The sequence below is a fragment of the Cicer arietinum genome, chromosome 7 (assembly GCF_000331145.2).
Source record: "Cicer arietinum cultivar CDC Frontier isolate Library 1 chromosome 7, Cicar.CDCFrontier_v2.0, whole genome shotgun sequence".
Lineage (NCBI taxonomy): Eukaryota > Viridiplantae > Streptophyta > Magnoliopsida > Fabales > Fabaceae > Cicer > Cicer arietinum.
Genome location: NC_021166.2, coordinates 54,200,708 through 54,214,822, shown reverse-complemented (window position 1 = coordinate 54,214,822; position 14,115 = coordinate 54,200,708). Strand labels below are relative to the sequence as shown.

At 28.8% G+C, this 14,115-nt stretch overlaps 1 protein-coding gene across 1 annotated transcript; it reads right to left on the bottom strand.

The window, feature by feature from the left end:
* Positions 1-7,225: 7,225 nt before the first annotated feature.
* Positions 7,226-10,790, bottom strand: LOC101506624 (jasmonoyl--L-amino acid synthetase JAR6-like). The gene is made up of 5 exons (XM_004516358.4): positions 10,750-10,790; positions 9,206-9,514; positions 9,015-9,116; positions 8,029-8,825; positions 7,226-7,929 (listed from the first exon to the last, which is right to left on the bottom strand). The coding sequence occupies exons 2-5, from the start codon at positions 9,496-9,498 to the stop codon at positions 7,388-7,390; spliced, it is 1,734 nt and encodes a 577-aa protein (XP_004516415.1). The 5' UTR covers positions 9,499-9,514; positions 10,750-10,790; the 3' UTR covers positions 7,226-7,387.
* Between the last annotated feature and the right edge of the window lie 3,325 nt (positions 10,791-14,115).

The window sequence follows — 14,115 nt, the reverse complement described above, 5'->3', positions numbered from 1 at the left end:
AACAAAACATTGGACTTATGAGCCCCTCACATAAGCCCACAACAAATAATGAAATAATAGACCGAAGCCTTAAAAAATTTATTTCAATAAGAGACCTAATATTAAAGATTTAATATGTGATTTTTGAAAGAGGCTTGAGTACTCTCCCCCTCTTTGTCTTCGCCACTCAAAATGTTCTCCATCACATCTTTGTTCCCCACATCGGGAAGTGTTTTCTCCCTATCTCCATTTTCATGGATTCCCACAATCTTTGCAGACCTCGTCAATGTGAGTAGATACTTGTTTTCCCTTAATTTTAATAAAATTGGTAGTAAAGAAATTTTAAATTTAACTATAAAACAAATTAAAAATTATTGTGAGTGTTGTAACAACAATAAAAATCCTATATAAAATACATTTATACACATATTATATGGAAATGATTGAATTATGTGTTGGATTTTTGTTGTTGAATGAACCGTAATAGGTTGGATCAATTTGTCAAGTTCAATTAAAAGGTCTGATGTCCTCTACCGTTTAATTATATAATCGTTATCCTATGAGACGATTAAACTTTGAAATCCTAATTCTGAAACCTAAATGACAATAAAAAAAGTTTATCGTATTGGAAAAACTCAAGTCTTACATTAATATGAAATAAAATTCAATAATTTATAAATAGTAACACATTTCACTTTACAAACCGATTTTGTGTAAATTGTTGGGGTTGATTGCAAGTCCCACATCCTTTAGTGTGTGAGAATAAGGAGAAGGCCAATGCTATATATTGGGTTTTAGTCCTTTGTTTTCAAATTCACCAGTCAGCAATAGCACTTTAAGCTTGTATCTGACTTAGTTTATATATTTGCTTTGTAAGAGTGTGGTTGTGCTGGGGTGTCTGGGGTGTGAGTGAGAGAAGTCTATGTGTTGTAACAATTTTCACATAGTATTAATTCTCTGGTTGCCGGTTTAGGCAGCGACCGTGGTTTTTTCTCCGGTTTTGGAGTTTCCACGTTATATTCTTGTGTTGTGATTGTGTCTTAATTTTTTAACTTATGCTATTTTTCCCAACAACTGGTATCAGAGCCAAGGTTCGGAGGTTCGGTAGGATAATTTTTCTTAGTATGCTCTGTGGTTACAGCTTTGTCTGATCTTCCACATCAGAAAAGAATTATCCTTGGTATTGTTAGGGGAAAGGTGATACTGTGAAAATGCTGTTTAGGGAGGTTCTGGCTAAGGAAAGACTTGGTATTTAAGCGTGTCTGTTGTGACCCACCTCTCTTTCCTGGGAACTTACATGGTGCACAGTTTACAGTCTGCGTGCAGCTGCTATGTCTTATTCAAGCGTTATGAAGTTTGACATAGAGAAGTTTGATGGAAGAATCAACTTTGGCTTGTGGAAAGTACAAGTCAAGGATGTGCTTATACAATCAGGATTACACAAGGCGTTGAAAGGAAACACTTCCAACATGGAGGACGACAAGTGGGAGGAACTAGATTTGAGAGCTGAAAGTGCAATTCGTCTGTGTTTGGCAAAGAATGTTCTTGCAAATGTGCAAAATCTGTCATCAGCCAAGCAACTCTGGGAGAAGCTTGAAGGATTATATCAGGCTAAGGGCATCTCAAATCGGTTGTTGTTGAAAGAGCAGTTCCACAATCTGCGCATGGATGAAGGTACGAAAATCTCTGATCATCTTAGTACTTTGAATAATATTGTCTCTGAGTTGGAATCTATCAAAGTTGAGATTAATGATGAAGATAAAGCGTTAAGGCTCATTTTGTCCCTCCCACCTTCCTATGTTCATCTTAAACCTGTTCTGATGTATGGGAAGGAAAGTTTGAGTTTTGAAGAAGTTGCAACTAAAATTATTTCTGAAGAAAGGAGAATGAAAAATGATGAAAGCACTTCATCAAGCTCAATGTTGCTGACTAGAAGTGGGGCTAATGGGAAGAAGATACATGCAAAGAATTTGGTGTGCTGGGAGTGTGGAAAGCCTGGGCATGTGAAGAGAAATTGTCCAGGTGGAGCAGTATCTGAAAAAGACTCTGAGACAAGTGCTGGCAAGGTCTCCCTTGTTTTGAGAGATGATGGTGATCTCATCTAGAAGATAAAGTTTGTCCTTATGGTATTTCCGCTATACCATGAAAAAGGACAAGTTATTGCTAGCGGATTCAGAACAGCACACGGGCATTGGTTGGCATTGATGCAAGGTGTGTGGTGATTTGTCGATGGCTGAAGAACTTCCTGGAAGCCAACATGGGAGTTGCACCATAAATTTCAGCAAGGTTTCGACATGAGAAAATTCTTGGAATGGTTTAGTTCCAAGTGGAGAAAATTCTTGGGATGGTTTAGTTCCAAGTGAAGTGTACTTTTGATGGTGGAGTATGATTGTCGGTAAGACAATGGAAGCGGAAGTTGTAACTCTTACAATCAAGGTGGAGATTGTTGGGGTTGATTGCAAGTCCCACATCCTTTAGTGTGGGAGAATAAGGAGAAGGCCAAGGCTATATATTGGGTTTTAGTCCTTTGTTTTCAAATGCACCAGTCAGCAATAGCACTTTAAGCTTGTATCTGACTTAGTTTATATATTTGCTTTGTAAGAGTGTGGTTGTACTGGGGTGTCTGGTGTGAGTGAGAGAAGTCTATGTGTTGTAACAATTTTCACATAGTATTAATTCTCTGGTTGCCGGTTTAGGCAGCGGCCGTGGTTTTTTCTCCGGTTTGGAGTTTCCACGTTATATTCTTGTGTTGTGATTGTGTCTTGATTTTTTTAACTTATGCTATTTTTCCCAACACTGATCTCATCTAGAAGATAAAGTTTGTCCTTATGGTATTTCCGCTATACCATGAAAAAGGACAAGTTATTGCTAGCGGATTCAGAACAGCACACGGGCATTGGTTGGCATTGATGCAAGGTGTGTGGTGATTTGTCGATGGCTGAAGAACTTCCTGGAAGCCAACATGGGAGTTGCACCATAAATTTCAGCAAGGTTTCGACATGAGAAAATTCTTGGAATGGTTTAGTTCCAAGTGGAGAAAATTCTTGGGATGGTTTAGTTCCAAGTGAAGTGTACTTTTGATGGTGGAGTATGATTGTCGGTAAGACAATGGAAGCGAAAACTGTAACTCTTACAATCAAGGTGGAGATTGTTGGGGTTGATTGCAAGTCCCACATCCTTTAGTGTGTGAGAATAAGGAGAAGGCCAATGCTATATATTGGGTTTTAGTCATTTGTTTTCAAATTCACCAGTCAGCAATAGCACTTTAAGCTTGTATCTAACTTAGTTTATATATTTGCTTTGTAAGAGTGTGGTTGTGCTGGGGTGTCTGGGGTGTGAGTGAGAGAAGTCTATGTGTTGTAACAATTTTCACATAGTATTAATTCTCTGGTTGCCGGTTTAGGCAGCGACCGTGGTTTTTTCTCCGGTTTTGGAGTTTCCACGTTATATTCTTGTGTTGTGATTGTGTCTTAATTTTTTAACTTATGCTATTTTTCCCAACATAAATATGCTATAATAATAATAATTTGTAATAATGGTTTCGTAGTTAATGTTCATCTTTTTTGCATAAATATGCTATAATTTGTGACTATGGTTATTCTGAAAATCTAATACAAGATAGAAACGTTCATTTGATAAAAAAAGACAGCATTTGCCATATGATTGAAAATAAGTTAAAAGAGATAATATATGTTTCTATATAAAGTGAAGCTATATTCGTTGGAAACGTTTATAACACGCTCAATCAGAGTTGATTATTTCATTAGTGAGCACTTATTGTTGTATATGTACGTTGATTTGTTTGAATTATAGTCTACCTACTTAAAAATGCGACTTCTCTAAAATGTTGCCACCGATCAAACAATTGAAATGGAAATAGATATTACGAATAAGATCACGAGATCAATTCTAAGGATTATTATTAAAAAAATGATTTTGATATTTAACAATTTAGATATATTATTTATAATTGAAGTTTTTTTTTTATATATAAAAAAATTGTTTTTGAGTTTTTTATATGTTATATATATCACTTTTTTTTTAAAAAACTAATTTTTATAAAAAGTTATTTAAAACATTTTTTTCTTTATATTTTTATTTTTTCAAAAATATAATAAATATATACCAATTTCTAAACGTTATTAGTTTTTTAAAAAAGTGATTATTTTGTTTTTGACGGATAAAAAAGAGATTTTTTGTTTATAAAAAAAAAAGCGTGTAGCAAATAGACTCTAATAAATGTGTTTGTAAGTGTCTTACGTTATGAATGGTCCATACCACAATCCATGTCTTTGTCAATAACATTGCATTTGACATCCACCATGCCCATATTAATGGTGATTATAGTACATTGCCGCAAACTATTCAAATAGTGACTCCATGATTCTAATAGAGACTTCCACATGAGAAACACACCAAAATAGGAAATTAACTAACAACTTCTTTTGGTATACAAAATAAAATCATGTACATGTAGCTATCTACTTTGTCAAATTTTATTTGACTTCTATCAATACCATCATATTTAAAAAATAGTGAGTTCTATTCGTTACCATGTAAAGCATATTAATTATATCTCACATTATAGTTGAGAAAGAGACACTGATGTTCTACTACATGAAAAGTATATGGGTCCTATTTTCATAAAAGACAATATTGTATGAGCTTAAGGTATGCCTTCTAAAAGGATTTTTATGTGCATTAATGGGCGGTGGAATATTCATACTTTTTCAAATGGTAGATCATAGATTCATCCATGGCTGGCTGTATATTAGGTTATTTTAGGAAAGTGAATAACATTTGGGGAAAACACCCTTTGTATTTAATATTAAGAGTCCTAATAGCGTCACAATAGTTTATTTCTAATTGTTTAAATGAATTGGGTCCATGTGTATATATCATTTATTTAAATTTTTAATAAAAGTTTTTAATAAGTATTTAATTTTTCTAACTCAACACTTCTAAAAAAAATTATTAAACAATACTCACTTATAATTTTATATCATTATTTTTCAATAACACTAACAAATATATATTATACTATGAGTGACATAGAGGAAAAAGAGTGTGTTGTTACAAAACTTGCTCTCTCATACCTACCTATATTCATAATACTCTTCCCAGGATGCTTAATGAGTTGCAGTCGCTATTAACTTAAATAACTTTAATTAAAATAGTTCTAACTCAACTCAAATTTTAAGATAGTATGAAAGCTTATATATGATTCGTTGAATCGTCGACCATTATCGAGTTAAATTCCAAATATTTAATTGTGGGAGTGATCATTTCACTTTAGATATCCAATCGTAACAGCGAACATACATATATATTGAATAAGACATGACTTAATAAGATATTTACATACATCAGTGATATACACATTTCGCCTTACAAATCAATTGAGAAGGAGTAAACTAAATTCCAAGATTGAAGAGAGAAAATATATTAACATTATAACTTTTAATATATATATATATATATATGGAGCGTATAAGTGCTACGGGACTAAGAGTTAACGGTCTATTTTGACATCAAAATTTAGAACATTGTATGGCATGTTCCCTGCACATTCCATTTACTGTGTTACATACTACCATAACGTTAGCTTCATAGTAATTTTGATGAAGTGAATCTCAGTGAGGACAAGGAGTATAAGGAAGATAAAAACATGATTTATTTGTTGATTCCTTGTATTGATGAAATGAAGTTAAGAAGCCTTAAAATTCGATTTAGGACCATATGATGTGAAATTTGATTATCCTTCAATGTCTTATGTTTGGTTTTGGTGTACTTTTAATATATTTTTTGTCTCAAGAAAAACTTGTGTTCGTACATGGAAAATATATCTATCTATCTATATATATATATATATATATATATATATATATATTTAATAAAAATTGCATAACATAATATTTGAACCTATTAATTAAATATACATCACGATTACAAAAGAGACAAACTAAGAACAAAGTTAGACTTATTTGTCAAACAATTTCAAAAGATCAAAGTTCAATGATGCAAAACATTAAGAATAAAGAGTAAAAATACATATTCTCACCACCTTATTTTGTTCATGTGAGTACAACTCTATTTCCTCCACAGACCAATCGACTATAAAAGCCAAAAAATCCAATTTGAATTTTCTTGTGCTTCTTTCCTTTTACCTTCCTCTTCCACATGAATATCTTCTCAAAAAAATCACTTAAATTGATCCATTTGGAAGAACCTTGGGCATTTCCACTTGAAATCACCACTTCATCAATATTAGAGAATTTGGTGATGATTTGTTTCGATCCATCAAGATATGGCAACTCCATCATATGTCTCTCAATTATATGAGAAAATGAGACCAATTCACAAGAATCATATAATGGACTACCACAATCCCATATGGGAAATATTGTTCTTGCATTTTTCTCTTCTCCAAAATCCTTACCTTTACTACTACTCATCTTGCCTCACAAAGTAAATAATGTGCATTATTTTCTATATTGTGGTGCCAATGCTCTTCTTTGTAACAAAATAAAATATCATATATATTTATTTTGGAGTTTTAAATCGTAAGATTCTTGACATATCATGTGCATGATGAGGATTATTATCATAGAGGCATCTGCATCTAAAAAGAGGTTTTTCTATATTAATAATTAGCTCAAGTTTGTCCAAGAAAATGACAGATCCACTAAATTAAATATTGGGTTAGGACTATGATAAAATAACCATTTTGTATATGTTGTCTCGAATATGGATCATAGTTGTAACCACACCACATGTAAATGTTGTTAAGCATAAGGATACATAATTCAAAAATCTCAAATTTTGTTTTGTTTTGGAGAAGAGTCCACATATATATGAGATATATACATTTCATTTTTTAAATTCACACAAGTTATATTATAAAATTGACACAAAGCTTGTAACCCACATGCATTCTCGCCGTTTTTGCTAAGATTAATTTTACGGTTAGTTTCAATTAATATTAACCAAATGAACAATGAATTAAGAATCATTTTTATGATCAAAGAACTATTTGTTTACCTCTGTATTATAGAAAAAATTATTTCATAAAAAAAAATCATTTTGTTGTTTATTAACATTATATTTAAATTTGTAGTTTTTAAATTTTATACTATAGTAAAGATTCTAAAAAGATATATGAAATTATAGTTTAGATAAATAGATAACTAATTAGATAGATAAGTTCAATCAGATTTCATCAAGACATCACTTTTTAATACTACTTTTCTTAAAATACCCAATCAAACATTTGACTAGATAACTATGTAAAAAAATTCTACACATCAAAGCATACTCTTTAAACCACTTATTAGAATACCACATTTTTGTCTTTTTAAAAGACACTTATTAAACAGCTACTTGAATTTCTCCCAATCCGAAATTGAAGTCAATTGTAAGCAGAACTAAAATAGTTGTTGACAACATTGTCACACAATATTTGCAACACTTTAGTGTTTGTAGGACCAACACACCTAGGTGTCTTGAACTGACTCACACTTGAACCCAAACTAACAAAATGCTCAAGAATCTTTTGAAATGTTCCTTTCTTAACAACTCGGAGTTCAAGTGGATCAATACCCTTAACTTTTCTAGAGCTAGTGTAGCCAGGATCAGTAAAAGACTTGTCCAAACAATTGCAGCATTCGCCAAGCAGTTCATCGGTCGGTTCGCCGCTGATTTCTAAAAAGATAACATAGTGTCCTGGTTCTTTGGATAAATCAATGTAGCTAGTGTAGTCAATCACTTCCATTTTCTCCTCTGCTAAATATTTGGCTGCTGCATCCACTGATAATTGTAGATCAGTTTCTGTGTTCTTATCAATACTGATAGTAAGTATCAGATTGCTCCTCCTAATAAACTTCAGCTCTGGAGTTGAGTTGTGGAATCCCATTATCTTTACCACATCTCCTAGCCTATACCTGTATAAGCCTGCAAATTAAATAACTTATTAAAGAATTCTACTGACACGTATCAGACACCAGACATGTTAATTTGCAAAAACAAAGGAATTAAAGAATTTATAAGTACCAGCAGGATTGGTGAAAACAAGCTCATACTCTTCACCAATCTTAACCTCAGTTAAGCCAACTGGCTTAAGATCTCCCTGAGTTCCATCCAATTGTGCCAAAGGAATGAATTCAAAGTATGCAATTTGAGGAAGAACAACATATGCAGCCAATTCAGGAGGGACTTTAGGATTAACATTTGATGCAACCCATCCTTCAGAAGCTCCATAGTCAGAAGTCACCAAAGGAACATCTCTTGCATAATGCCTCAGCTTTTTCAAATAAGGTTCCATAGCACCTGTCATAATTCCTTGAACATACTTAACATTAGGAAAAATTTCTGGTATCAAACCATGCCAATCATTGCTCATATTCAAGCACTTGGTATGAATCAAGTTGGCTAGTTCAGGATCAGGTTTAAGAATTTCTGACATAGCAGTTCTGATGGATGGAACAGTGATTCTGCTGCTGAGAACACCTTGTTTGATATCATTGCAAAGTTCTTCCCAAATTTGTTCAAAGGTTCTGAAAGCAAAGAGAATACTGTGTGCAAATGTTGCTGAAATTAACTGAACTTGTTCTCTGAAAATGAGTCCACTCAAAAGGTGGCAGTAAAGTGATTGGTGAAAATCAAGACTGAATATGACAGCATCTGGACTGCAACTTGGGGAACGAATTGCTTGCATAGCTTGCTTGTATCCTGGATTTCTGAACACATTGGCTGTTGCTGTTCCTGCTACCACACTTCCTTTTGTTTGTGACATCTTGCTGCTGTAGATAAAGTTTAAGGCCATGCCATTTGAATCGATAGGAAAATCTCTGCATAATGGAATATTCTGTTAGTTTTTGTAATAGTAACATGAATAGGTAATATTTTTCTATATGTCATTCATATGTTAAAAAAATATAGTTAATGTATGGCATGATGAAGATCAATAATTTTCATTTAATATCCATATTATGTATATGGTTGTTACTAAAATAAGGGTAGTAAACAATAATATTTACCTGTTCCTAAATGCAAAAGAGGTGTGATATATCTGAACTGTGGTTTCAAACAATTCATCATTCCATGGTACACGTTTTTGTCTCCCTTGACTAGTACCAGAACTGCAACAACAACAACAACACTTATTTTTCAGATTCAGAAACTCATTATAATTAAGGAAAAAAAGAAAGAGTGTGTCTGAATTTGAGACCTTAAGGAAAATGATGTGATTGGTTTTGCAGTGAAAATAGAAGAAAGTTCACCATCAACAATTCTATTAATATAAGGTTCCAAATCTTTGTGAGTGACAAGTGGAACACATGACTTGAAACTATCAGGATCAGTTCTACCATTCAGTCCTAATTTTTGCAAGTATTCAGCAGATGCATTTTCTTCCAATATCCTTTTCAGTGTTTCCTTTTGAACATTTTCAGCATCTTTTGTTATCCTTTCAAAATTATCTATCACTTTCTTCATGTCAAATTCTTCAACATTCTCCCTCATTTTCACAATCCTTCACCTGCACCACTTGTATTCAACAAAATTTATATGATATTAAATAATGTGTAAAGAAAGACCACTCGGATTTTTTTCAATTATATCCTTTTTTGAAAATAAAATTCCAAAGTACTCTAATTTCAAACTAATATACTAAAATGCTCTATTTTCTTTAGATCATTAAAAAGTTACATGACCATCATGTATTGTGCTGAAAATTTCCTCCTTAGTAAGTTGCATTTTAAAGAAGTTTATATTATTTTTTAAACTACTTTTTTGTTCTTTAGTTTATTGGATTTTTTATAACAAAACATGAAATTTAAAAATTATTATTATTTTTAAAATTTCTAGAAATTTTAAAGAAAAATAAAGAATTTTAAAAAACATTTTTTTAAAAGAAATTATTAAAGTTCTATTGTCTAATTTTTAATTAAATTTAAATCCTACATCTTCATACACACACCACTTAAATGATTGTCACATCTCTAATTGCAACTCAAATTAGGAAGGGAGACTAAATGTCAAAAAAAAAAATGAAAAAGGAAGGACCAAAACTGAAAAAAAATTAGGAGATCAAAATTGTGGATTTGATAAAATGAGAGGGCCAAACATGCATTTTAGCCATAATTTTATTTATTTTAACCGTCATTTTCAAAGCTCATTGCAATTAATTATTATTTTATTGACCAATAATATATTTAGTTATTTATTGTAAAAAGATAAATATATGAAATAAAATAATAATTGTTTAAGAACATTATAAAAAAATAAATAAATAATGACGTCTATAATACAAAATAAAATTATTGGTTTTTTTATATGTATAAAAGAGAAAATAACATTTGTATCATCGATATAAATTAATTTCACATTTCCAGTCAACCAAAGTCATTGATTTTGATATCTCATTGGATTGTTGTAATCGCTTGAGACAATAATTGTATTATGAATACACGTGATTGGTTGTTTGTGTAAAATTATTTTACATAAACTGTGTATACTAAATAAAAAAATTACAATTAAAAATAATTGAAATAAGTACTCATATGATGCATGGGGCAGATAAATAGTTAAAGGTGCCTCAAAACAAAAACAAAAGAGGTTAATTGATATGAAAAATCATGTATGAGAGTGAGTATGTGTTGTTTGTAGAATTTGAATTCACTCATATGAAAATGTTGTTAGATTTAAATATGAGAGGATCCAATTTTTTGTGTGTGTTTGTGAGTATGGGTGGAGAGAGAGAGAGCAACATACCACTTTGTGAGATACAAGATAGAGAAACTTAAGTTGCTGGTGTCAAGATTCACCTCTGTGTGCAGTATATATAGGCAACATCAAATTCAATTAGTTTGTAAATTTTAAGAAAAATATTATTCTCATTTTAAAATAATTGATCTATTTATAAAAATATATTTATTATTTTCTTTTTTTTATTTATATATATTTTTTAATATAATTAAAATCAGCGAATTATTCAATTTTTTTGGAACGGATGAAATACTTATGTCCTTTTTGTAAAGAGCTATCACTCTTTTTACATTAGTACTATATATTAAAAATTATAGATAACAAATTCAATGTATTTAATGTGTTAATATTTTAGAAAATATTAAAACATAAAGGACACATTATATTTATTAGTTGTTTATATAAATGAAACATGTAATAGATGTTTATATTTATAAATAGGAAAATATTAACAAGTACCGCAAAGATACTTGTTAAGCATCTAAACAAGTGTCTACCTGTCTTTAGACACTTGTTAGCATGACCCAAATAATAAATTATGACCCAAATAATAAATTACGATTGTTTTAGTTTCTTTTACCCATCATTTATTAAGTAAAAACAAAATTAATTTTATGTATGATTTTGTATTTTTAAAGATATAAAAAAAAAGTATTATTAATTATATTTTTATTTTTTAAAAAAACCAAAATTTTAAGAAAAAAAAACTTAAAAGACCAAAGATAGATAGATTATAATTATCAAATTCTTGTTTTTTTACCGTGGAATCTGGACGGAATAACAAGGGACTGTATATTAATATATTAGTTGGAGAAAATTCAATTAATGAAAATACTATATGCATCATTTTTTATAAATATCTATCTTTTGTTTTTTTACATATATTAAAAAATATAAACAGTGAATTTAACTTATTTATTTTATGTGTAGATCTTTTTAAGGTTTAAATAGATTTTTGGTCTCTGTAAATATAACAGTTTTTAGTTTTAATCTTTATAAAAAATTTGTTTGGATTTCATCCTTATAATATTAGAATTTTTTTTTTTTTTTATCTTTAAAGTCAAGTGGACATTACAAAAAAATGTTAATTAACAAAAGGAAACGTGACCAAATATTTACATATGTTTTTACTCTCTATAAATATAACAGTTTTCAGTTTTAGTCCTTAAAAAATATTTGTTTATATTTCATCTTGTAAAATTCAAAAAAATTAATTTTGATTCTTAACGTTAAATTGACGTTACAAAAACGTGAGCCGACAAATAGAAGAAAACGTGGAATACAAATCTAAATAATTATTCTAAACAAATTTAACTGAAATAATATTTAAATAAAATATAAAATTAATTTGTATACTTATTTCTAATAAAATTAGTATACAAACTCCAATGGGAATACAAATTTAAAAAATTATTCTAAACAAATTTAATTGAACCAATATTTAAATAACAAATAAAAATAATTTGTATATTTATTTATAATAAAATAAGTATACAAACTCCAATGAGAATACAAATTTAAATAATTATTCTAAATAAATTTAATAGAAACAATATTTAAATAACAAATAAAAATAATTTTGTATACTTATTTCTAGTAAAATAAATGTACAAATTCCAATTAAATTATAAATCTAAATAACAATTCTAAACAAATTTAACAGAAACAATATTTAAATAACAAATAAAAATAATTTGTATATTTATTTCTCATAAAATAAGTATACAAACTCTAATGGGAATACAAATTTAAATAATTATTCTAAATAAATTTAACCGAAACAATTTTTAAATAACAAATAAAAATAATTTGTATACTTATTTATAATAAAATAAGTATACAAACTTCAATGGTAATACAAATTTAAACAATTATTCTAAACAAATATAACTGAAACAATATTTAAATAACAAATAAAAATAATTTGTATTCTTATTTCTAATAAAATAAGTATACAAACTCCAATAAAAATATAAATTTAAATAATTATTATAAAAAAGTTTAATCGAAACAATATTTAAATTAATAACAGATAAAAAGAATTTATATACTTATTTTTAATAAAATAAGTATACAAACTCCAATGAAAATAGAAATTTAAATAATTATTTTAAATAAATTTAATCAAAACAATATTTAAATAACAAATAAAAATAATCTGTAGATTTATTTGTAATAAAATAAGTATACAAATTGTTTTTTGTAAGGTGTTAAGGACCGACCATAAATAAAGTTTTTGGATATTGTAGGGATAAAATCCAAACAAATATTTTTCAGGGATTAAAACTAAAAATTATTATATTTACAGAGACCAAAAATATATTTAAACATTTGGGCTTTTCTTTGTCAATTAACATTTTTTGCAACGTCCAGTTGACGTGTAGGACCAAGAATAATTTTTTTTGATATTACACGGATGAAATCCATACAAAAAATTTTATATGATTAAAACTAAAAACTGTTATATTTACATAGACCAAACTTCACTTTTCTAATTTGAAGGGGTATGTTTGAAAGAAAAAAAATAAGTGGTATATTTGAAGAAAAATATACGTACATCTAGTAGAAGTATGAAAAAATAATATTAATAAATTATATTTGTTCAATTTTTATATTGATTGTGTTAAAAAATGTATTATATTTATTTTTATTTTTATGTTGAAAAATAATCACTTTTTCAATGGTCAAAGTGTTGAATGCACTAATTTTAAGACAATTAGCATGTATGTTTTTTAGTTTGGAGAGATGAATATAAGTTTCTAACGTCAAACGTTATTTGACTTGGCGTTTGAGTTTCTTTACATTTTGTTGGACGAACTCAATTCTAGCCTAAATTTACGTTTACGCAAAACATGACCTGCATTGCTTTTACCATTCATGTTTTTCAGTTGGCATGTTACTCGAGTTACGAAAACAAATAAATAAAGTAGTATTGTATATCACAAGAGTTGAATTTCTGAAACTGTTAAAAAAGAAAATGGGCCAATCAAAAATCAAACATAGTGAGCAAAAGTAAAAAAAAAAAAAATTGTTAACATTATGCTAATTGTTTTGTGAACCATTTTGTGACCGATTTGTTCATGATATTTAGCAATTTCCTATATACATAAGAGGACAAAAATAAATAATGATATAATATAAGTTATATATAGATATTTCATTTAAAAAAATATAATAATAAATATAATAGTACTAACAATAATAATAATAAAAATAATTAATATTACAAGGTCCAGTTATTAGTAAGGATTTCTTTAGTATGTAAAATTATTATTCTTTTTAATTAATTATCATTTTTTAATATATAAAATGAGTAAAATAAATACTTAATTTAAATCACTTAAAAATAAATAATGATTTATAGTACTAACA

Coding starts and splice junctions, on each gene's coding strand:
- LOC101506624 (XM_004516358.4), bottom strand. CDS start 9,498: ATGAGGGAGAATGTTGAAGAATTTGACATGAAGAAAGTGATAGATAAT. Junction 9,117..9,205: donor ATCACATCATTTTCCTTAAG/GTCTCAAATTCA, acceptor TTGTTGTTGCAG/TTCTGGTACTAGTCAAGGGA. Junction 7,930..8,028: donor TGTTTTCACCAATCCTGCTG/GTACTTATAAAT, acceptor TTTAATTTGCAG/GCTTATACAGGTATAGGCTA.